Source organism: Carassius carassius, chromosome 11, assembly GCF_963082965.1.
Source record: "Carassius carassius chromosome 11, fCarCar2.1, whole genome shotgun sequence".
In the NCBI taxonomy this organism is placed as follows: domain Eukaryota; kingdom Metazoa; phylum Chordata; class Actinopteri; order Cypriniformes; family Cyprinidae; genus Carassius; species Carassius carassius.
In genome coordinates this window covers 28,914,653-28,941,376 of record NC_081765.1, presented here as the reverse complement: position 1 = coordinate 28,941,376, position 26,724 = coordinate 28,914,653, and the positions used below count along the sequence as shown (strand labels likewise).

The 26,724-nt window shown below is 34.8% G+C and overlaps 1 protein-coding gene across 1 annotated transcript; it reads right to left on the bottom strand.

Moving 5' to 3' along the window:
• Positions 1 to 118: 118 nt before the first annotated feature.
• Positions 119 to 24,152, bottom strand: LOC132153154 (integrin alpha-4-like). The gene is made up of 28 exons (XM_059562459.1): positions 23,768 to 24,152; positions 22,939 to 23,051; positions 20,888 to 20,985; positions 20,166 to 20,295; positions 19,974 to 20,041; positions 19,770 to 19,899; positions 18,461 to 18,546; positions 17,542 to 17,604; positions 17,316 to 17,453; positions 15,896 to 16,004; positions 14,259 to 14,353; positions 13,490 to 13,580; positions 12,471 to 12,516; positions 11,747 to 11,901; positions 10,362 to 10,516; positions 6,948 to 7,100; positions 6,747 to 6,823; positions 4,626 to 4,773; positions 4,387 to 4,485; positions 4,227 to 4,303; positions 3,572 to 3,661; positions 3,393 to 3,480; positions 3,199 to 3,306; positions 2,424 to 2,549; positions 2,226 to 2,351; positions 1,996 to 2,094; positions 1,785 to 1,904; positions 119 to 1,554 (listed from the first exon to the last, which is right to left on the bottom strand). Exons 1-28 carry the CDS (start codon positions 24,124 to 24,126, stop codon positions 1,468 to 1,470), a joined length of 3,234 nt encoding a protein of 1,077 aa, XP_059418442.1. The 5' UTR covers positions 24,127 to 24,152; the 3' UTR covers positions 119 to 1,467.
• Between the last annotated feature and the right edge of the window lie 2,572 nt (positions 24,153 to 26,724).

Here is a 26,724-nt window from a genome sequence, read left to right as displayed (position 1 = left end):
AATAAATAATAATAATAATAATTATATATATTATATATATGTTTTATTGAAATATAGAAATCAGAAGTTATTTATACAATGTTTAATTCATTAATTAAACAATAAATATTTATTCATAAAATGTATATTAATTTTTTTTATTTTGTTGTTTGAATATTTAGGCATTTTTTTTAACTTTCATTTCTTATGACAGCTGCAAAAAGATCATTCTGCATACAATATTTTTGACATGAAAATCAGGTTTGGACAATTAAATAAAATTTTCTTTGTAATTTTACAGAATGTTTGGGTTGAAATTGAGTGAACACTTTTAGTTTCTATTTGTTATTTATTGAATCAATTTATCAGTGCTAGTTTTTTTATGTTTAATTTATAACCTTAAATATAACTGTTAAAGCTTTATTCACGTGCAGATTCAGTATGGGCCTGCATATGAGTGAGAGGTGATGGTGCGTTGTATATTTATGGACTTTCTGTCCTATAAATGAACACAGACTCTTAAGCAATGGCTGGGAGCCAGACACACGCCAATCCTGTCACTGTTCTGTAGCGCAGCATCCACACACAACAGCAGCCTCCTTTGCCCTGTTTCCATGGCACCCAGCCAGAGCACACAGCAAACACTCGCTCCTTCCATCTGGCGTCTCCGTTAAACTTCTAACTATTGAAATCAGCAGCTAGAGCTTTGGAAGAGAGAGAATGCGTGTCATTTTTTTTTTGCAAGGAGTACCAATACCACGGTGATGCAAAGGTGTGAAAACCCTTATCACAGCAATGTTGTGCTTCGGAAAGGGTGATGGAAAGTGCCAGAAAATCCTGATTCACCCCTGTGGAGTGTATACTAACTTGCTGGCATAAAAGAGCGAGTCTCTCTTCGGATATACATAGCAATAACCTTAGTAAGAAAAGCTACAGCAGTGCGATTTCTCCTCTACAGCAGACCATTAGTCAATATGTTGTTCAGTGATCATAGGCTCCATTCCAAAACCTAGTGAGCTGCCTTGCAGTCTACAATCTAAATAGGCAGCTGTTAAGGCAGAATCCGAACTCAAATTGCACCTTATCAATTGTATTCGTGGCACTGCCTTACAATTTGACCACGCTTCCTACCTTTAGGAACCTCCTCCAACAAGATTGCTCAATAGGTTTTGGAAAAGAGCCGAAACGTTCTGTAGAAACAATACATTCTGAATCCTTTTTTCTCTTGGCACAACAGTCCCGGAGCGATTCATTGAACACATGTAGTTTGTTCCATACTCTAAAGTGCATTGGCTTCATCCTGCTGACAGAAAATGCTAATTCTTTTGATAGTTTTTGTACTCCTCATCGCTTTGCGATAAATGTTCTCAACCATTACAGTTAATGGCCATAGGTTATCATGAGTCCAGCTCCTGATGTCGACAGAGCATTAGTCCTTCATGGTTTGTCTCTTCCATTCTTGGTTTTGTATGAGGTGTCAATCCCATATTATGACACACTTTCTTTCTTAGGTACATAGTCCCAACTGTCCCGGTCAAACTTCTCCTTCTTCAACTTCCGCTCAAAGAATCCAAACTAATAAAAGCAAGAGAATGTATGATTGTCAATAAGCAAAAGTAATCTCAGTTTCAAACCCAACATGGTTTAGAGCTGGTTCAAGTCCAGCAGAATAGTAATCATATCATTTGATATTTCAGGTCTAGCTTTAGTGAAATCTTATGAACAATTTCAATGCTCTTAATTCCTCTAATTGCACAACAATATGACGTTAAGTCATACTTGAGAAATTGTCATGTGATACATACCTTCCAAAGGGTGAGGACGAGCAGTGCTAAAATGATCAGTCCAACAATCAGACTGGATACTATTAGAAAAATATGCACAGCCATTACAGGCTTATTGCTGTACAGAGCCTCCAAGAACACCTGAAACATTGCAAACATTCAAGTTCAACGATATTTTGTAAATCCAGCATCTCATTATGTATTCCTGGCATTAGAGGTTCAGACTACTTACTGTAGCAAAAACATCATCCTGTAATAGGATGGTGTTGGCATCTTTTACAGGTGAAATGAGGTCAATCATGCCTTGTATCATCATGACAGCATGTCTTCCCTATAGGAAATAAACATGTATTAAACGTCATGTGTTTTAGTTGTTCTTTTAGATGTAAAATTCAGGTAATCCATCTGTCAAAAAAAAATGGTCGGTCCATATTCTTCTTCTCTTCTCCAACAAATACTCACTGGACTCATCTGGAGAACCCTAGGGTTGAGCTCCACTTCCATTGTGATGGCAACTTCCTTTCCAACCTCCAAGTCACCAAAGTGGCACTCCACCATCCTACAGGTCTTATCTTCAGGACCACAGAACTGCAGAACAAAAGAGAGTGAGACCTCCTCATAACATTTACACTAAACACACCATAACCACAAGTATTTTACCATTATGCGCTTGCTTTTTGGGGAGAAAAAGAACACAAGTTCTTGAATAAAAGAAGGTTCGGGGATGTCACAGTCATCAATAATCTGAACTGTATTGTTCCTCTGGAAGCAATGCCCAAGAGTTGTCTGCAAGACAAAAAAACAACAACAACTTAAGTAAAGAAAAAGACGTGTACATTTTAGATGTATAGCATTCATTGTAAGCTAAGTTATAGGCACTGTTAGGAATAGTTTGTGTTTCTTCTGTGAATAAAGCCAGAGATGTCTGGCAGAATGTCTGTACTTCAGTTTTCCATAAAAGGTAAGCAAATTGTGATTTATACTACCAAGCTCCAAAAAGAATAATAATGCACCATAAATAATATAATAAATAATAAAGTGCTATATCTGAGGTTGAACAAGAGCTCTCTGTGAGGAACCAATTCAATTTAAGCCACTGTCTACTAATAATCTTCCAAATCATGAAATGTCAAGTTTTGCAAACTTGACAAGTCATAATTTGTCACATGACATGCAAGAACCAATGCAATTTGGCCTCTATGATGTCCAATGTGCTTTGAAAACACTAAAGTTGATTCAGAAGCACAAACATTGTGCCTAACATCTAATTTTGTGAAAGACAAAGTATTAGTGGCATGACAGTAAATATAAACTATTTCAATTTTGGGGTGAACTATTACTTTAAAATATTGTATATAATAGACAGTATACCAGTTAAGATTTACCATGAGGTAAGCATTTTATTTTTTTATTTATTTGCATATGTAAATCTCACCTGTAAATCGGTGATGCTGATTAGCTGGTATTTGTATGGCACTAGCATCAGAGGCAAGCCAATCTTTACTTTCGCATCAAGAGCTTTACTAGGACCCATATTTATCATCTGTAAGTTAATAGACATTTTAAGAAAACAAACCATGTCAATGATTCATTATTGCTTAATGACATTGTTGATAAGCGCTAAAATACCTTGTACGTATAATTGAACTTCTCTGGATAGCAGTCGACCGGCACAGACTCTTGTTCTCCAATCAGAAATGAAGTCGGAGAGACAAATCTGCAGAGACGAAGAGACACATCCCATAATTTGACCTGTAATTCTTCCGACATCTATGGATTCACATTCATAAGCGAAACAGATAACTTACGCGTGAACATTTAAGTCAACTGCATATCTCAAGGGCAGCGTAAGAACGACCACGTTGTCGTGCTGAAGATCTGTGTTCTCAAAGTTCTCGCTGAAAAACACACATTGGATTGGTTTACATTCACTATTAAGGAAAGTTTAAAATGCATAAATGCAAGAAAATGGCTAATAAAAAGGTGAAGTTAAATAGCTCTAGCAGCATTTATTTGCAGACACCACTTAGTTTGGTATTGTCCCAATGAAATGACATGTTGTCATTGTCAAGTCAAGTGCAGTTTAAGTATCCAAATGCTTTTTGGGGTCATTGTATACCTTGAAAAGATCTTTCTATCAGAGGAAATGTTAAATGGGAGTACAACACTATATACCCAGAGATTTCATTATAGGAACTCATTACATAGGCTGTCTTGGCATTAATCTTTAGATCCACTGTTTTTCTTGTTTCTAGCAGTAACACTGAAAGCACATGAACCATTTGGGCATGCTGTTTAATGCTTTTGTTTGTCTTTTGCGTTCTGATCTTAATTTACAACTGTAAGAATAGCGAGATGCTCTCCACAAATGTTTACAATTGGCTCAAATGTCTTTGCATTTGTGTAAACCATTCTTTGTAATGAATTCCTCAGATCTAGGGCTGAGATCTCTGGATCTCTTACCTCGTGGCATTGATGTTAATACTAAGGTTTCCCCCGCTGCTGTTCTGCATCACATCAAGTAAAAAGGTGATGTTGATCTGGAAGAGAGCAAAGAGATGTTTATACTCCAGCAAGATATGGTGACAAACAAACTCATTTATCTTCCATTGCTGACGTTTACCTTTGAGAAAGGAGGGATGTGTAGATTCCCAACATTGCAATCCAGTCCGATAGCTACTTTATTCTCCTCTGCGATTTCACAGCTGATGTATTTATCTTCCTTAAATAATATCATAAATATTAAAGCACATCAAAGGCAATTAAAGGGTATTTAGAAATGCAAAGAGCTAAAAGCTGGCAGTCAAATATCTAAGACAGAACCGAACTAAAAGAGGAATTACTGCGACAAAATTAAATTACCTCCAGCACTTTGATGAAATGCAGGTTACTGGGAAACCTCAAGTAAAGTTTGGGTAGAAAAGCATCATCTCCAATATTGACCAGTGTGGTGTTTAACATGATGCTTTTCCCATTCCCCAGAGCAAAGTATGGCATGTTCCTGTAGGACCTATTGGGAAAACAGTTATTTAAAATAGAAACTATAGAAATATAAAATATAAATTAATCTGTTCTATTTATTGATAAATTAAGCAAATTGAATCCATATTTTATCCAGTGATTAGTCTATATTATTTAGTGCGGATTAATTTCAGAGTTAAGAAAAGATTCAGAAAATAATAATAATTATAATATTTCATTAGGGGTTAAACGATTTCAAACACAGAACATTTTACATTTACACTTAAATATTGCACAATATAAAAAAAAATGTCAGATGAAGGAAGAACAATATTAGAAAAATAGACATCAACAGAATTTTAGTAATTTCAAAAAGTGTAACATAAAGCTCATCATTAATTTATTTATAATTATATTCATATAATTATACCCTGTGCAATATTTGTTTAAGCTCACAGTACATAAATTAAACAACTCAAATTATGTGTATGACAATTAAATACTAAGCCAAAATAGCATAAGTTAAATTTACTATATTGTAACAGTAAAAAGTAAAAAGAAAAAAATGCTTTCTAAACAGTAAAAAAAAATGCTTTTAATATTTTGTTCATTTTAAAATATAAGCAAGACTCATTATTGTAGAATTGAATGGAAAATGGAGCCAGTGTTTTTCCTGCATGTGTTTTTGTGAGGGCTCAAGCCTGATGTTTTTCATCTTAAGACACCAGGTGCATCTGGGAGAGTGACAAGACACTCTTTCTCTCGGTCTCTCTCTTACACACACACACACACACACACACACACACACACACACACACACACACACACACACACACACACACACACACACACACACAAGCCTTATGAATAATCAGATCATGTATTATCACCAATGGGTGAGGGGGGGTCCATAAATTAGTTTGCATACGGCTGCAAACATGATCCAAAATGCTAATGTGCACTCTCACGCTTTCGCCTCAATTGGGAATGTCCAAGAAATGTGATGCATAAAATGCATCGATAGAAAGCTTTGGCTACTGTGCTTGTTTAATGGTTTAATGGCTGAATTCATGAGGAGAGCAGATCATCTCTAATGCCCCCCTGTTAGTCACAAACAACACCCGCACAACTAGAATGTTTACAGAGGTCTGTAGTTGCTTACTATGCACTTGAAAAGAAAAACAAGTTAATAACACTATAATTATTTAAGTTTTAAGCTGTTGTATAACCGTAACGTTTACAACATATATAAGATTGTTATACGTTATTGACAAAAATTGTACTCCCTCTGAAAAACTACAGTTAGGTAAATCATAAAAAAAAAAAAAAAAAAAAAAAAATCATGAAGCACATTTTAGGATTGTTAAGATGTTCTGCATTGTGACATTCTAAATGAAATTTGTTACTATTATAAAAAAAAAAAAAATTCCCCCACAATTCTCATTACAATAGCGAAAAAAAAATTAACTTCACTGAAATAATGTGAGCAAATCAGGATGAAATATATTTTTTAATTGTTTGTTTTTTCTTTTTCTTTTTTCGACGAAAATCTGCATAAATTTAATTTAGTACAACAACTACTTCCATGATATATACATGCAATGGTAGTTTTTTTTATAATATTAAATTATTTTTATAATAATTATGCATAGAAGAAATAAATAATACTAATTATTTTACGTAATAATTAGTATTTATATTTATTGTAAATAAATATAAATAATTATTATTTCATAATAAGTATGTAAATAAATATAAATAATAATAATCATTTTACAGTAATCAGAATTAGAATTATTTAAATTTGTAATTTCTTTTTTTTTTTGCAATTTTTTGCATTTGTTTTGGATTTGTGAGCTAAAAAGGGCATTTTCTAGGAAAATAACGTGGCTGCACAAAATCTAAGTGGTCTTAAAACCAGCTTAATTCTATTCATTCATAATATTTTTCCATTTAATTTTTTGGTTTGACATGAAAAAAATTACGAGAGATTCACCCAGTTAGCATGTGTTGATGACTTACTGCAGTAAAACTAAATGAGCAGAAACCTGCAGGTTGGTTGAGCAGTTTTCCCAGGAACAATATCTGGCAAATATGGTCTACAGAAAGATAGAAAGATTCCAAATCAAGACATATTGTGACTTTTAATTAGGTTTAAAAAATTGGCCACAGAAGCAAACCACAAACAACAACACAAAAATGGAGAAATGGAGAAAGCCCGACCTTGTTTTTCACGACATTGGCCTGTTCATCCTTCTGCTGTAGAATGGGTTTGAGAGAAGGCAAGCCCACTGAGTCCCTCTGTAGCACACGGTGCTCTCCAAGTTCATATTTCACCTCAAAATGGATGGGTGTGAAGATATCCCGGATGTCTTTCTGCACACAAGAGAAATAAAATTTATTAACAAGTTGTTCTAAAGAAAGTAATCGGGGCATGTCTATCCAAAATGTAAAAATGCTGTTCTTTTTAACTTTCTATTCATCAAAGAAATCGCAAAAAAAAAGGATCATGATATCCACAAAACATGAAGCCGCACAAATGTTTTCAATATTGATAATAACTGTGCAGAAAGCCAGCTTATCAGCATTATTTCTAAAAGATCATGGCTAATGGCTGCTAAAAAAATCAGCTTTGCATCATAAATAAATTACATTTGAAAATAAATTAAATTTTCTGTATTTCTCTTAAAAAAACATTTAAAAAATCTTACAGAAGCGTATTTGATAGAGTTTGACTACACAAATTTTTTTTTTTGTCCCATCTTTATTTTCCTAACCTCAGTGCAGATAGTTAATGCAGCTAAGGTTTGCTCTGTCAGCTGTGATGGTTGTCTCTAATTGGGGGCTCACAGATTGGGAGTTGTCCTGTGGGGTCTCTCGGGCCTGTATTTACCTGCAGGGGAGATGTGTGACCGGGTTTTGGAAGGCTCTTTCATGGCCTGTGTAAATGAGCTGGACTACAGCCACAACAACAACCTCAGAGAAACGCTAATTTCTGCAGCAAAGGTGAAACTCAAAGTCAACGCTGTGAACTTGTATCCTTTGCTCAGGATGTGGTCGCTGAATTCGGTCGTCAAAATGTGCGCACACGAATCTAATGTCACAGGCATGTTTAATGTTATGGGTACAACCCAGACAGACGAGTGCTATTTCAAGGAACCTGTAAATGATTTACATGGGTATGATGAAAATGAAATTTAAATGAACATGAGAAAGACTGGGTGTTTCCTTCAAACCTTCATTCAACTCAAGGAACATTTCACCCAAAACAAGAGCTGAACATATTGCTATGCCTTCCTGTTCAAGAATTCAGGCATGGTACATTTGCAACTACACAGAACACAATACCAAAACAACAGCATTTTAAGATTCATATAGCATTGGGTGGAGGGGTGTTAAACGCAAATTGATTACCACAGAAAACTCAACTCATTCCTTTGATTGTAAAACAGGCTAAAATGTAGCATGACGTAGCAGTGAAATAAGAAACCTTTTTATTAATTTTTGTTGTTGTTGCAAAAAGCACTTTAATTATTTGGAAAATAAATAAACACTTAGCTGTAAAAGTTGCCTAAATAAAAAAATAAAAATACATAAAATAAAAAACACTAAATTGACTCTTTTTCAAGGTGGAACTTCTCTTACATCTCGCTTTATGCATTTGGCCGACATTTTTAAAATGATCAAAATCATTCAAGGTACATTTGAACAGTTTACGCACTGCTTGGGAGTTGAACCCATTACTTTGGTGTTGCTAGCACCAGGCTGGTTGAGACACAGGAGCTACAATAATGTGGATAAAAGTACCTTCCAAATGTGTAAATGTAAACAAGTACAAGACACCCCCCAAAAAAACATTGAAAATCCAATAGACCCCAAACTTTTAAACAGTAATGTCTCAAAATGTCAGTCAAATTCTCTCTAGAATGATAATATCTCTCTCACCAATGTCACCTGCATATTAACAAGTAGCTACTGACATAAATAAGACCACAGGCTATTTGTATTTAAAAAAAAAAAAAAAAACATTGTCAAGATACACACCATTTTATACACCCACCTCAAACTTTCTGTTTCAACAGTAAATACAACCAAATATAACAGGAGCCGACAACCTTCCTAAAACACGACTCAAGGTGTCTGCCACATCTGCTTTGTGTTCCATTCATTACTCTTACTGCTTATTAATTAAGCTCTAAAAATACCACAAATAAAGCAGCCTCCTTGTTTGGGTTTGCCTCTGACAGATAATCACACGTGTTTATGGCCATCGTCTCCATCAGCGGCCATTAATAACAGCGCAGCCATACACAGGCCTCCATTAATTACTGTGTAAAACATGAGCTGGATCAGATGGCCCTGATTACAGGAAGAGACAGAGGGAGAGGTGTCCAGAGGGGCACCAAACACCTGGAACCTTCACTCATACTCACGGAGCCATCTATCCGCACTTTATCAACTGTCTAGCTCTCTTTCTGTACTGTCCTCCCCCGCACCATCCTGCCTGGCTCTTCCTCTTGTTCGCCAGCAGTGACAACCTGCTATCAGCTCCAACAAACTATCTGTAAGAGCCTCTTTATCATCCTGGCCTCCTGTGTGGAGTCACGCTGTAAACCTAGAGAGAGTCACACCACCTGGGCCTCTCAGAGAGGCTGATTAACACGAGCATGAAGAGAAGAGTGACGTGGGCGAATCACAGCTGTTAAGTCCACGGGCTTGAGTCTGAGTCAGCACTTCTGTATAGACAGTTTAAGTCTATAATGCACAATGTGGGCCGATCAAAGAAAATGCCAAGACACATCTGGCTTTTCAGGTGCATTTCAACCATACACTGAAATGCCGAAAGAGGTTGATTTTCTGTACTGTACTCAGCATCGAACAGTGACTTTATAAAAACGGCAACATAATAAATGGTATAAAGGAACTGTAAGAATGAAAGTTAGAACTTCAGCGACAAAGCGATTCAAAATCTAAGAAAACTTAAGAAAACTGGTGCAACTTGCACATGTTTGATTCACATTTACCTTCTGAACTATATAATGAGGACTTTATTTCTATATAAATCAAATATGCAAGTAATTTTGGGGGTAAACCATTACAAGTTATACAAGTTACATAATCAGATTACTTTTTCAAGTAATGCATCATTTTTTCAATTTTTCAAAAAAGTAATGCAACATGCCTTGTTTTCCAATTTATTCACTGACACCTCTCCAGTCCCATGCTGAGAGAAATCGGGAGTGAGGTGAATAGGCCAATTTCACTTTTGGTGTGAAAGGGCCCTAATATTTGTCAAAATATAACAAAAAGTAAATCAAAAATAACTTTTCATAAAATTACTTTTTTGGAGTGATACTTTTAAAAGTTATTTTCCTTAACACTGTATGCAAGTGTTTTTATTGTTACCTAAAATGTATAAATCATCTTTGTTAAGTGAAATAAATCTGAAATAAAGTATGAATGTTAGATTTAAAAAAATAACTACCTCAAAAAAAGTGAATTATAGAAGGTAAATACACATTTTTTTTACGCCCATAAAATGTGCAGTAATTTGCTAAAAATAGTAAAGTGATAATGTGACAGTGTTAAAAGCAACATCCCCCTATACAGGTTATGAACATGAAGAGAGTCTCGTACCTTCATGAAGGCCTGATGGGTGGCACAGATGAGCTGATCATGCTTGGCCTTCACTCTGCCTGCTGTAACATTGGATGTGCCGTTTCCATTGAAATAAAAACGAGAAGGGAATCCATCTTTGTGGTGAACATCAGCTGTTATGTTGTACTTCAGTTCTGCACAGGAAACAGCATGACATTCAGAGACAAAGTTACAGCCAGGCATAGACAACCTGTTAAATCTCTAGAGCAATTCAGAAACACATTGTTGTCTTGTGGTGAAACACTAGGGGTTTATGATGGAATGGCAGAGGAGTTATAAAGAGCTGAAAAACAGACTGTCCATGCAAAACTAAATTAAATACTATACATTCTTAAATGCACAAAATCTAACAGTTTTCTCAGAATCTACATGCTAAATCTATTCATTATATTTAAAACATTTGAGGGTTGAGGTCATATAGGTTGACAGACAAAATGCTCTATGCAAATTCAACAACAAAAATGGTTATAAATAAAACTACACCCGTTTTTAGATACTTCACAAATAAAAAGTACTTTCATTTGATTATTTTCTTCGTACTGAATGCAAATCAGTTCATTACAAACAAATGATAATGTGGCATCAGGGCAAAAACAGAACTACACAACTATAAAATTTATAGTTTTGACTCTGAATTCTGATTGGATGAGCAACATTCAAAGCCATTATGATGTTCTTGTGTGACTGTGAACAAAAACGAAACAGTTCTACACATGTTTGGGACATCCCTCTCTTTATTATCCCACTTTTAAATAACATGCAGCAGTCCTGTAAACTGACAGATATACAGATGTATCAATCCACTGTCGTATAAACGCTTCAGCAAAATCTGGGTGGCATATTATTGCCATCACTACTTCATATCAGTTTCAAGATTATGAGTATTAGCACGGCTCTGTTGTTTACTATTTGGTCAGTGAGTGTCGATCTATCAGTGAAGGCAGGCCTTGACACACACCCTGGCCCTCTAACTGCCACAACAAAAGAGGGGATGTGGGGCAGAGATAAAGAGCTGGGAAAGATGTCTGAAATACAGCAAACTGCCACTGCCTTCAGCACGTGCTGATAAGACGAGCCAACGCACAGCCTCACAAACAAAGAGTTTGATCCCAAAACGTTCATCCTTGAACACTGTGTACTCAACTCTGAGAGCACGTGTGCAGACCTGCCAAGCTTGGACATTTTTTTTTTTTTTTTGAGTAAGACAGGATCTGACTCAAAAAAGTCAGATAGCACTGAAAGAAGTTGCAGAACGTTCTTGTATCACTCTAGGGTTTTACTGCACAAATACTGTGGATTTGGGGGAATTTTAAGTAAAAAACTTTTTTAACAAAGATTATATCCAGTGGGTATTACTGTCTTACCTATGTTTCCCGGGATTTGTTTTCCTCTGACTCTGAAGCACACCATAACATTGACACACACGGCAGGAAGACCATTCTCTGTGCATTGGGCTATGGACCGGTTCAAGCTCTCAGGCAACAACATGACAGCATCCACCTTCACTACTGGACGCGTTCTGAAACAACAAGAATTAATGGGTTAGTCGTCAAGTCAAACATTATTAAAGGGGAGGCTGGGACTATCTGGAGATTTTGTCAAATTGTATTGTATGATAAATTAATTTTTTGTATATTTTGTATATCATATTTTATTTAAAAAAATCTTTATCTTGTATATAACAACATCCCATGCCTGCTGAAGTGTCTATTTTACATTTCAAAATGGTTTGAAATTTCATGTTAATATAGCCAAGACTATATAATAGAGCCTATACAGATTTTAACATAACAGTCTCCCTGAATAATATTCATTGGGGAAAAAAAGACAACTAGCCCCAATCTCCACTAGGCCCAGATGTAACATGCAGATTTTACAAGATAATTTTTCAGAATACTCTGGAATGTATTTAAATGTGCTAAACTTAGTTTTATTGGTAACTGAAAACATAATAGGTATAGATTGCATTTAGAATAAAAGAATAAATGTAAAAAACATACAGGGACACATTCCTACAGCCAAAACTAAATCTTAAAGACTGAAGTTACCAAAGCAAATGTGTGTGAAAAATGTATCTGCTGTTTTTACCTGAACACCACAGCTGAGTCTGACAGGAAAGCTCCCACTGCAACATCTGGATAAGAACATAAAATTCCCATAAAACACACTTGAGTGTTGTTTCACACATTTCTAACTCACCAGTCCACAGATATTCTTTGTTTAAAATATTAAACATTTCAAACTATTTTACCACACAATGTATTGTGGGAAACAGTGTTCCACACACTGCGCTCTAATTGCATACACCACACTTGTGAAAAAGTAGTAGGTAATCACGGTATTTAATTTATACAGAAAATGTGCATTCCATTTACAGTGTACAAATACTACTTTTTTTATAAAACAGTATGTAGCACTTATCCTTTTTTCGATCTGTGCTTTTTTCTGCCTTCAAAAAGAGTACTATTTTAAGACAGGAAATAGAGGCTGATAACAAGTTCTGACATATCTGACATGATCATGACCTTTCAAAAAAAAAGAGAGAGAAATAAACAATTCTGTGTCTCTTCTTGATTTGTATACTTATATACATACATATATATATTCCTGTCAAAACAGCACTTTTTCCCCCTTTTTTACATTTACTTTTTTTACAGGCTTCATTTATTTGATCAAAATACAGAAAAAGCTGTTATATTGTGAAATATGATTGCAATTTAAAAATAACTATTTGATGCAAAGCTGAATTTTCAGCATCCATTACTCCAGTCTTTTGTGTCATATGATCCTTCTGAAATCATAATATGCCAATTTGGTGTAAAAAACAAAAACAAAAACAAAAACAACAAAAAAGGAAAAAAAGATCAACGTTGAAACCAGTTTAATATTTTAATATACATTGCTGTTTCCTATTTTTGCAGAAACCATGATACATTTTTCAGGAACCTTCGATGAATAAAAAGCTCAAAAGAACAGCATTTATTTAAAATAAACCTTTTGTAACATTATAAATGACTTTACTGTAAATTTTGAAAAACTGTAGCCATTCATGCTTTCTCTTCACAGAGGAAACATATCCTGTTCATGTTTTGTGCTAAAAACATTACCTGGATAATTGTTGCTATCAATATCAACTCCTCCAGACACTGACTGGCCAAACATCCTGAAGTTATTGCCCAACAAAGAGCCCGTTATTCTCTGCAATAAAGAAAGCACAAAGAAGCATTCAGAAGATATTTAGATCCAGGATTTGACATATTAAATGCTAATAAAGTTGTACTGTACTTCAAGAGACATGCAAATGATCACAAGTCACAGTTTATTCTGCAATAATGACCAGATAGCTGTATATTATACCTTATTCTTTTCAGACACATTTATCCAAAAGTACTTACATTCAAGGTACATATTAGATTTTTTGTGTTACATGGGAATCAAAACAATGACCTTTGACATTGCTGGTGTGCCATGCTCTACAATTACTGGAAAACCACAGGGCAATTACAAGACCACAAGAGCTGCTGCTAATCACTACAAACATCCTGTATGTAATCATTTTAACCTGAAGTTAATATAATTAGATGAAGTTCTTCCTAAGCATTTGCTTTTATAACTGGACTCTCATGATTCAAATATGTCTAGTCCTGATCACTCCTTGAAACTATATGCAGAGAGAAAGAGATTTCAGGAAATGACTGCAGTTAGACTGAACGCTTTCCTCTTAGTACTCCAGTGTGGAAGAAAGAACAAGAAAGACTCAAAACAATAGGGCAGTTCGCACAGGATGGGGAGGACTGCTCAGGTCTGACCTTTCCCGTCTCCGTTTCATTCTTCCCTGCCCATAATATCAGCATAAACAGCAGCTGGAGAACGTACTTGAGAGAAACTCCATGCAATACCACTTCTCCTCCCATTGTAGATATATATAGCACCACGGAGATCGTTCTCCTGAGGGGCTGCAATGGCCACATCTGAAACACAGGCATTGTTGTGTTAGCTTTGTTCCAAAACCTAGTTTTCAGTCTACTTAGACAACATTTTAAGACTTTTACAAAAAATGTAGGCATCATAGATATGCAACCTTCTAAGGTATACCATTGAAAAGTTGGGGGTCAGTAAGATTTTAAAAATGTTTTTGAAAGAAGTCTTACCAAGGCTGTATTTATTGGATAAAAAATTATAATAAAAAATAAATAAATAATGAGAAATATTAATTGCAATTAAAAAATAAAAAATTTTATTACATATATTTTTTTATTACATGTCATATGAATTAAATGAAATGAATATTAAATATGACTGATGTTTCAGCATAATTACTCCAGTGTCACATGATCCTTTAGAAATAATTCTAATATGCTGATTTGGTGCTCTTAAGAAGAAAAAATATAATACATTTTGAACATTTTTGTGGAAATGGTAAAAACATGTTTCAAGATTCTTTGATGAACAGAAAGTTCAGAAAAACGGCACTTATTTGAAATCTTTTGAATGTCTTTACTGTGCCCTTTGATCAATTGAATGCATCCTTGCTTAATAAAAATTTGAATTTCTTTAGACAAATAACTATCCCCAACTTCGGAACGGTACTGTAAATTATTTTGATCAAATTCTATTATTTTATTATTTTGGTCAAATCGTCAAATTCTAACATAGCATTGCATATACTGTATTATATAATATGATATACATATGATATATTATTCATAAAAAGACATTTATTTAAAGCACTGCAAGCTCAGTGAAAGCATTCATTTCCGATAAATCATGACCAATATACATAAAATGCATGCAATATTGACAAGAACTAATAAAAATGGTTTAATATAACTAAAAAATAAATTGTTATGCCCAATATAAGTGTGCAAGATATTTTTAGGTTTATTAGAATATCACATAGTTATGATGTTTTCTCAAAAGGCAGCTGCCTATGTACTGTAGGTAACAGGCAGCTTACTAAGTTTTATAACAGAGCAGATTCCAATCACGAAAAATACTATTTATATAATAATTTTGGTTTGAAAATAAATACTTTTTGCTGATGCATTGGCACTAGTCAGTAACAATGTGACACTGTGACAAATAATATAAAGTATCTGTGAGTGAATGTGTTGCTCTCTTTTAACAGCATTTTAAAGTGTAGCCCATTATAGTAGTACATCAGTTGTTCCTTCTGATCATGTTCTGTCTCTAAACCACACCCACCGCTCTACCATGAAATACCAAGATCATCTTCAAATATGATTCAGAGATAAACCAATATCTAGCCATGAGGCCACTCTAATGTGGAGATGGGGTTTCAATGACAGAAGACAGGCTTTGAAATGTAAAGAAGAAAGTGAAACACTGAGGTATATGTCAAACCTTGCTTGCTGGAAAAAAAACAAACCCTTCTAAGTACAATATTAAAATACAGCAAAACATGATACAGCAACATTTGAAGTTAGTCAAATGAAGCAAATCAGCATGAGAAATGTACAAACTGATCCATACGTGTGTTAGACATTTTGTACCTGGATATCCGTCATCATCAATATCGCCAAGGTTCACAATGGTTTCTCCAAAACGTGCTGCATAGGAGTCACTCCCAACTAATTCAAAGTTTGCCTCTTTCATTTCAGCCTGAGAAAAAGACACAGTGATACCAAGGATATTTTCAAGAGAAGCATGATGTTAATTATTATAAGCAGATACACAATTAGCAGTCTAAAATCTGAATTAGTCAAAGCTGACACATCTTTCTGCAATTTATTAATACAGTGCTGTTTAGACTCCAATTAAACATAAATAAAGTCTCTTAATGCAGTCATTTATTAATACAATGCTCAAATGACTGCAATGCACTAGTTTTACAATCTTCCCACAGACAAAGCGCAAAAGCCCTGACCAAACTGTGGTCACTTCAACTGTGACCAGAAAATGTGCTTTTGTTAGAGATACAAAAAAAAACAAATGCAGTAAATGGTGACAGTGAGGCAAGTCACATGTGAAATGTTAAAGGCATGGTGCTTTGTGATGTATGTGGTTAATTTTTGACATTATGGGAAAAGGAAACCTGTTCAATCGGTATGGCCTTGGTGGCCACGATCAATGCCAATATACATACTTTTACACTGAACAAACAGCAAAGTAATATAAGACAGCTCTAAATATGTAGATGTGTCACTTCATCAAACGCATTACAATAGAAATACCTTCCTAAAATTATTGATATAGTTAGGAATATATGGGTGAATCTCATCAAACCCATAAAGAACGCATAATATTCATATTCAACACCAACAGCTTTATGGTTTAAAAAATTAAGCACATTTTCTCATCATCCCTTCAGATTATTTTTAGAGATGCAAATTGTCTAAATATAAATAAACTTAAAATATATATTATTTGGAAAAAGAATAAAATGATTAAACAATATATCATATAAAAGATATCAAAATTATATATTTATTTTAGGGCGGTCAAAATGATTAATCATGATCCAAAGATAAAAGTCTGTGTTTACATAACATATGTGTGTTTATTGTGTATATTCATATGCATATATAAACAGACACACACATACAGTATATGTATATATTTAAGAAATATTTACATGCGTGTTTATATTTTTTTATATATGATTTATATTATATATAAATATAAACAGTATTACTTAGTCTTCTTAATATATACATAAATAAAAATATGTATGTTATGTAAACACAAACTTTTATTTTGCATAAAATGAATTAACATGACAGCCCTAATTTATATATGTATTATAAAATATTACATTAATAACATATTATAATATAAAAATAATTAATCAAACAAAAAACAACCATTATTTTATTGCTTTTATTTTTAGGGTAACCTATTTTTGTGAGATTAACCCATAGGTACAGTATATATCAAACCATAATTAAACAATAAATCATGTCACTGCCTCACCTCTCCCTGGTTTATGTAGACATGAACACGTCCTTCCTCCCTCACTGAGCTGAACATAGGCGCCCCAACCAGCAGATCAGACAGCCCGTCTGCATTCAGGTCAACCGCACACACACTAGCTCCATAATAAGAGCCGAGCTGTAAACAGAAGCAAACATCCCTATTGCGTTCATTCAGCTGGAACGTGGATACTTCAGGAACACTTAAAATTCTTGAAATTTCTTACCTTCTTGCCCTTGGTTTTGGCAACAATTTTCAAAGTGTTGCCCTCAATCCTGAATATGTAGGCCTGGAGTTAAAGACAACACAGGAATATGGGAAACGGGAACTATAACACACACCAGCCTAACACAGAATTGTACATGCATGTGAATTAAATACATAGAAGTATAGAACTTTTTATAGAGTATAGAAGTATAGAACAACTTTTTTTCCAGTCTCTGTTTCTTTGGTAAAATCATCAGACATCAGACCGTTACTCACAAAACTCATAAACGCTGCACATAAACTCACAACATCTGCAAATGAAACCTACTTCCTCTTCCGCACAGATGGAAGAAGAGTTCAGTTTAACTGATTTACTGTTCGCAACTGCCTACAGATTAGATGTCAAGAGGGTCTCATACCTTAATCTATTTATACACAACTGGTGGGAAGTCGTGGCCTAATGGTTAGTGATTTGGACTCATAATCCAAAGGTTGTGAAGTTGAGTCTCGGGTCAGTAGGAATTGTAGATGGGGAGAATCAATGTACAACACTCTCTCCATCCTCAATACTTTGACTGAGGTGCACTTGAGCAAGGCACCGAACCCCCAACTGCTCCCCGGGATGCAACATACTGTAAATGGCTGTGTGTGTGCACTTTAGATGGGTTAAATGCAGATCACGAATTCTGAGTATGGGTCACCATACTTGGCTGTATGTCACGTCACGTCACTACTGATAATTCAGTATAGGGTATCCAGAAGATTGTTATTAAGCTACAAAAACCTACAGGCTTTGTCAAAATTCTCCTTTTGCTCCAGAACTTTTCTTCCACCGCTTAACCAAACTAGAGAACTGCAACATTAAGCTACTTAAAAACATGGTATTTTCTAATGATCAGATAGGTAAAGATGATGATGTTGGTGGTGTTAACCCTTACTTTACCAGTCTGTTCATGCTGGGGAGCACCACCCACTATCTCAGTGTTTTGAGGGTCTAGAAAGTGTCCAGCACTAACTGCATAACCTGATGGAGAAAAAACATACATTGTGATAAAATATCTTAACTGCCCATTCAAAGTCTGCAAAAACACTGTAAAAACTGTAATAAATAAAAAAAAAAAATAATGATGATGATAAAATAATAATAAAGCAATTATTTTATATTTAGTCTAAATAAAACAGAAAGCTTTATAGACATATAAAAAAGAAAACGTAATATAAATGACTATTTTAAATTGAAAATTAAAATGGAAAATATAAAAATGAATTCAAAATATTAATATGAAATGATTTACAGCTTGATACTAAAATAACACTGCTAAACCAACCTTTACAATTTACTCTTGTATCTTGATTAAATTAAATATTAAATTTATATTAAATATTAAAATAATAGATTTTTTTAAGTCATATTACAGAAACCGCTTTCACAACAAGCAATTTCCAGCTGATGAAATAAAACTATAGACTTTTTAAATTATATTAATCTACATGACTTTTCATGCTTGCAATTTGCTTGAAACAATGTTTATTGTGAAAAGCGGTAGACAAATAATTTTGATTTTAACTACTTTATTGTTAGATGTCAAAAACAATAAATCACATGGCATTTATGAAATGTATGTTTTTTTAGAAAGTATGGATAGGTTCCCATGAGATTAAAACAAAGTGACAGATTAGCCTCTAACATATTTTTGCAAAAGCCTGATGCTCATAGATATTGCAACAGTGTCTGTTTCCTGTTTAAATAGAAGAACGTTATGTCTTATAACAGCAAAAGTGTGTTTCCTGCTGCACGTCTTAAGAAGCTGGTGACCACTGTATTATATTTATCTTTTTGCATGCTTAAATGCATTTTAGCAATATTAAATCAGAGTATCCCTAAACCCCAAAAGGAAAAAATCACTTATTTTCTACCAACATAATTTCATTCACAAACCATTAAAAAAAACACCATACATTATTCCTGTTGTAAAACCTATAGAGTTGGCTTGTTGTATATTACCTACAAAGACAGTTGCATTTTAAGGAAGCTTCCTAGACATTATGGAACCACATAAATGGACAATTTGGAATGATTTACATAGGCAGCAATTCTAATACACATGCCACATGCTTGTTGCAAGGCATTCTGGGATGGCCTTCTCTGTGAAAAATACATGCTGCCTTAGAATTTGAATAAAATAAGGCTTCTTAACAGGTTGCACAATAAATTTGCCTAAAGTACTTTCCCTTTTGTGAACTCACCTAAATAGCTGCCATAGAGAACTTCATTGTCATCATCCACATAAGCAGCTGAAATGTTGCTTGTGGTGTTGTAGACAAGAACGGATCCGGTCCAGTATGAGGTACCAGGAGCACCCATGACCATCAGGTCCTACAAACACAATATACTGTTACCAAATCAATTCAGTGTCAGCTCAATCAAAACACCAAAAAAGTTCCTTATACCTCTGTTAATAAATTTGATAATCCTGCTTGACACGACCCATAACCATCACCAAACTTCCTTTGATGATCTAAACAGAGAAAAATAACTCATTTGACACTAAGAAACACTTAGTAGTAGTTTGCTTAGGGTTACACTTTGTTTGGATCAATGAACCACAAGCTAACCAATGTGTCAGTAATGGATATCTGTACCTTTATAGCAAGGAATAATATGATTGGCTTGTTTCAAATCTGGGCTGAGTCTGAAGCAAACACCATGCGGCAGCTTGTTCTGATTGTCTTTACTAGAGTAGTAGATATTCTTCCACCGATGTCCGCAAGCCTAGAATTTAAAACATCATAGAGCGAAGTAATCAAGTATTTACTTATGGAACTCAACATCTTAAATATTCCACATGAAACAATCATAACATGGTTGTTTATTAACATTTTCCAACTTCTCTTTGACATAGAAGTATACAGGAGATTTTTCAATGAAAAATAATAATCGTAGCTATGCATTTACTTTTATAAAAATGTTCAGTAAAATAACAGTCAAACGTTTCAAATAATTCTGATTAAGAATTTGAAGAAAAGTTTTTATTTCCATGTATTTATTTCCATGTATTTCTCCATTTTACACCAAACATTTAAATAGAAGTTTCCATAAAAATATTAAGCAACTGTTTTCAACATTGATAATAATAAGAAATGTGTACCAAATCAGCATACTAGAATAATTTCTGAAGGCTTCATGTGACATTGAGGAATGGAGTAATTTTCATCACAGAAATAAATTATATTTTTAAACAAATTTAAACAGAAAATAGTTATCCTAAATTGTAATATTATTTCAGAATATTAGCTACTGTATTTTTGATCAAATAAATGCATCCTCTGTGAATGGTAGCGTATGCTTTGACCAACAGACGTACCAAAACATGGCCTTGTGAAGGCTGCCGGGACAGACTCACACCCAGCCACTGGTTATCATTCTCTGCCAGACAGTGTCTTCCACATTTCTGTACATCTCCTGAAATCATTCAGACAAATGTGCTTAAATTAATATACAATCAATTAAGGCTACAAGTACCTCTGAAAGTAACTGTTACGTTCATGGATTTCTGTTCCCTTATTTGGTCACCTTCCTTTTCTTGTTTTGGTTAATTGATTATTCCCCACCTGTCTCCTGTTCCCTCATTACCTCCTGTGTGTTTAAATACCCGGTCTGTTCAGTTTCTCCTTCTATCGTCAGTAAACTCCTCGTTTGATCCCGATCCTCCTCAAGCTTTTTGTCTTTCGTTTAGCATACACCCCTTATTTGTAACAGTAACATGTTGCGATGTAAAAAGAAAAAAATTTCTAAGACAATGTGTCAAGTGCTCAAGTGAAAAACCACTTACCAACCATGTCATTCAAAACCATATTAAACTATTAATTCTACTGTTAACATCAACTAGATCTTGAATGTTTCTGAAGAAAAAAAAACAAAACATTTTTTTGCACACATAAAACTTCACAATGTGATATTGTAGATGGTTGACAGGGTATTGCATGTGGTTGCTAAGGTATTTTCAGTGTGGTGGCTAGGGGGTTCCATACTGGCCCAAGTGAAAAGGTTCCTAAGAAACAAATCTTGTCCCTAAATATGGCTCAGTCTCTCAATGAAAGTCTATTGCAGTTGTTTTCAGCAATTTTATCATTCACCAAGGAAAACTTGTAAGCCTGATAGACAAGTAATAGCACACAACTCCTTAAAACCCCATCTATAGCATGTGAACTGCGGTGAATTACATGCTAAAGTTAGATACTATAGGTGTTTGTTCAAACCACTAACCCTAAGTATGAGCAATAATAATAGTGATAGCAAATGCCACTAATAACGAAACCTTTTCAGACACATTAGAAACCTTGAAACGTGTGTGAACTCCAGCCCAGCATGGCTTTTGGTGGAAATTATGTGTAATGCCATTTGCCTAATTGACATTTTATTTGCAAGTTATATATATCCTGTAGTTTGAGCTACAAAGAAGACTATCCCCCATCCCTTGTTTCGGTTTGGGAATATAAGCATCCTCTTCCTGACAGGAGGAAACCCTCCACAGTCTGGCTGACCCCGCATGGGGAATTCATTCACAGGACGTTTTCACAGTCAGGGGGCTAGAATGCACACACAAGTTCAATCAGAGCACAATCAGAAGTGTGAAGTCTAAACGGAACAATGTTGTCAAATAGAAATGTTTAACTGTTCGGAGTTGGTCTACAACAAAACAGAAGGACAAAAAAGAGGAAAAAGTCCACAGGATTAACTTTTATGAATAACAAAACAAGCACTGTTTTTTTATGTAAAGTTTAACAGATAATTATTGAAGCACATTCAAATTTTATGAAATTTCTTTAAATTGATTATATTATACAGTATAATGTATATTATTTGAGACTACTAATGAAACTAGTTTTTTAACTATATTATCAGTATAACACATTTATTGTAATTAACAATTGCAATAAAACTAAAAGCAAAACAAAAATTCATGAATTTCAGAATGTTGATTTTGTTATTTTCTTTAGCTTCAATGACCGCATGACTGGAGCTGACATACTGTACAGTAGACAAAAGCTGATGATCATGTTCTCCAGCATGATTCCAGAGTGACCTAAAGAGAATTTTGTGCTTCAATTTAAGAAAAATAAATGGACAATCTGCACAAAATCCTAAACCTTGTTTTTCCAGGTTTAAATAGGATTACAAAGCTCTAGTGAGCTTTTGGACCCCACATGAACTACTGATCGCTTAAGCATTGTATAATGCTTTACTGATGAAATTGGTTGATACTCTAAAATAAACTTATTGCCAAATACCCACGTTACATAACTTTTAAGAGCAACCTTATTAATTATTAAACTTTTCACAACTCTACCCTTCAGATTATCAATAAAACAACAAAAAAGTTTAATTTCTGAAGTTAAGGGAGGGAAGACCTACCAACAGGCAGCTGCTCACATTGGGAGCTCCAAACACTGCAGTTGTAGATGGCTCCAGGATTTTTGGTTTTAGGATAAAAGCTGGAATCGGCCACAGGCGCTCCAACCATCAGCCTTAACAATATATGACATTAATATATGACATTAAACACAGTCTTGAGAAGCTACCAGTGAATTTGATCCTCACTTGCACCTGGGTATTTTATGCATAAAGTGTCTTTTGCCACTTTTGTTACCAACATCAAGATTTTAGAATGAATGATTCATGATAAACGGTTCAGCAGCGTGTAACATAACAGCATAAAATGTTGTAGATTTGTAACATAACAGCAAGCATAAAATGTTGTAGATGTTTTGCAATCATGAATCCAGGGTTTGAAATTAATCAGGGCTCAACTCTCACATGAGATGTGAAGTTCTTCTGCACACTTTGATAAATGTAACATTATTTTACTAGGTCTATCTTGGCTGGTTTATCATTTCAGACTTAATAAAAAATAATAATACAGTAATCTCTGAAACAATAAATGTGAATAGCCACTCCCAACAACTTTAAAGCTTGAAAAGGGGATTATTACATATAACTTTACTGTGTCAGTAGACATCTAACAGCTGGATAAATATATAAAATGTATCCTGGCAGAAAGATAAGAGCCAGGACTTAAATTTATTATTCATTGTATTTAACTGATTCAACTTGGCATGAAATGGTGGTCAGAAATATAAAACAAATGCACTAAAAAATGTGTAAAATCCACAGAATCTCAAACTTGCTCATTCACCCTTGATTTACTACATCAAAACTTCTAAAGCATGTTTAATGCACTTACCATGTGTCCTCAGCATGCTGATGAAGCAGAACCGAATATCCGAAAAATGATCCATTGGGTCCATGAAAAACTAAAGGATGCTCCACATCCAGATTGTAACAATCACACTGAATCAACAGGTACCACAGTATCCCAACTGCAGATGTCCACTTCAGCAGATGTCTAGAGGGTAGTGATGAAATCATTTCGTTATCAGTCATAAAACCACACACAGCACACAGAAGAAAGCCAATGCTTTTTTGCAAACAAAAGCGCAAAGAGTTCGAATAAACTTTTGGTTGAGATATCAGGAAGTTGTCATTGTAGTTGCGCGTTTGCAATTTGCGCTCGGCTGTTGCTGTTGCGCTCCTGCATCTCATCTGCTGGAGCGCGCATCGCGTTTCATGACGTCACACTGCTCTGAGTTCTGAGGGAAGCCTTTGAAGTGAGTGTGAGCGCGCCGCAGGGGCGGGACCGCGTTGGGCGGGACCGCGCTGAGCGCGCCGGACAGCGGACGCTTCTGACGTGCTCTAACGGTCTAGGAAATGATAAAGAACACGATGCACGATGCAAGAGTCACATGTTCTGTTTGACGCCTCAACCACAATGAAAAGCCTATCTCAAAAGTAAAGCTTTTTCTAAATTTAGTGAAAACTGATTAGAAACACGATCGAATTTGACCAGATTACTTGGATTTTTTTATTTTAGTTTTTTAATATTAATGTTATAATCAATTTAAATCTTATTCAAAAATAAACCAAATTTAATGTCATTATATTTTATACTTTGAATTACACTTCATATAAATGAATAATATTCAGAAATATTCAAAAAAAACAGCACTTTAACAGCACAAAGTACAAATACTTTCAACACATTTTTCAAGTTATATGGTTGACAAGACACAAAGTGCTTACATTTGTTCCTTTATAAATTTTAGATCTATAGTCATGGAAGTAATTATGGAGGAATTCAATTGGTTTTACAGACAACTGGTAATGACTTACAGCACAAACAATGTACACAAATAAGGTAGTGCTTTTTAAAAGCTTTCTGAAAGCTCATTTAATTTTGGTGATGTCTGTCTATCTACTGGCTGTCCATCTGACAACCTGTCAGCCTATCTAACCATTTTCACCATGGTAAATCCTTTTTCACTTTCATGAGAACCTTATGACCATGACAAAGCAGATTATTTCACACGCCCACACACGGTCTAAAACACGCACGCACACACACACACAGCCTTATGTGTAAGTCTCAGGATGCCTCATACACAATTCCCCTCTGAGTGATCAGGGGTGCTGCACAAGATCCCGGGCCCTATGCATAGGCAGTCCAAATGGGCCCCCCTCCCCTTGAAAATATATATTCCAGACTTTTCAAGGGCCCTCTCTTCCTTTGGGGCCCTGGTAATCAGTACTGGTTTTACCCCCAGTCCAGCGCCCCAGTGAGTGATAATACTAAGTGCACATGTGCTGTGGAAAAGGAGCACAGTGTGAATCCTGGGACATCATCAAGTGTCTCAGACACTCTTTAAGCACATTTTTGTGTCACTTTTTTAGCTCTGAGATTCACAGTTTGTGTGTGCATTTCTTTCAGTGTCTATCAATAGTTACAGCCACTCTCTCCTTCCTCCACAGTGAAGAATCCACAGAGACCCTTTAATAAGTGTGAAAGAGAGACTTGTCTCTCTCAGTCTCTCTGAGAATGAGAGGTAATGAATGACCAGCCAGCTGCATCACTCACTTGGTTATTTGGGTTTCTGAATTTCACTTCTGAAAGAGTTTTTTTTTTTTTACATTAAAATATTTTCATAACAGAAAATGACACTTTCGGATGTATCTACACTATTGTTCAAAAGTTTTGGTCATTAAGATTGTTCAATGTTTTTGAAAGAAGACTCTTATGCTTAACAAGACTGCTTTATTTGGTTAAAAATACAGTGAAAGCATTATTGTGAAATATTAAAATTTTAAATTAAAAAACTGTTGTCTATTTGAATATATTTTAAAATACAATTTATTAATTTTCGGCATCATTACTCCAGTCTTCTGTGTCACATGATCCTCCCGAAATCATTCTACTGATTTGATGCTCAAGAAACATTTACTATTATTATCAATGTTTGCTGCTTAATATTTTATAGATATACACTTATAGATCACATTATAGTCCTTCACGTCCGCTGCGATCTCAAAACTCTGACCATTTGGAAATATCTAGAATATCAAATTCAACCGCGTACGGCGGATCCTTTTACTATTTAGCACCCAAACTCTGGAACGCAATGACCCCAAACTTTTGATCTGTAGTGGAACTAACTGGACCATGTGAAACAACCAAAATATGACCAATTCCTATAAGCTTGATGTTGCAACACTGGCTGTTTGTTTGACCAATGACAAATAATGGGAGTGTTTGGGAAACCTATTTGAAGAATTAGTTCATTCACGGGTGGATCTGAAATCTCCCTTTTCTGTCAAAAATACTAGAAAAGGCAGTATCATCTCAGCTATGTTCCTTCTTAGAGAGAAATGGTATCTCTGAGGATTTCAGGATTTAGACTGGTGGTTTGTATTTCTCTATTTGTGCTACTGGATCTTAGTGCTGCATTTCACACTATTGACTAGACTTAGTTTACTACAAAATTATGTTGGCATTAGTGGAATTGCATTGTCATGGTTCATATCTTACTTATCTGACAGTCATCAATTTGTAAATGACAAAATATATCATTCACAAGTACCGTATATGGAGTGCCACAAGGCTCAGTACTCGGACCATTGCTTTTCACACTTTACATGTTACCCATGTCGCAAAAGCACAATCACCTAGTTTTTTTAAGTCTGTATCTAGGCACGATGACTAGACAGATGAGTAGACCCAAAACTGTTGGAATGCCTTAATATAAAAAAAACTGGATGACTAGTAATTTCCAACTGCAAAATTCATAAAAAATTAGGTTTTAATTATTG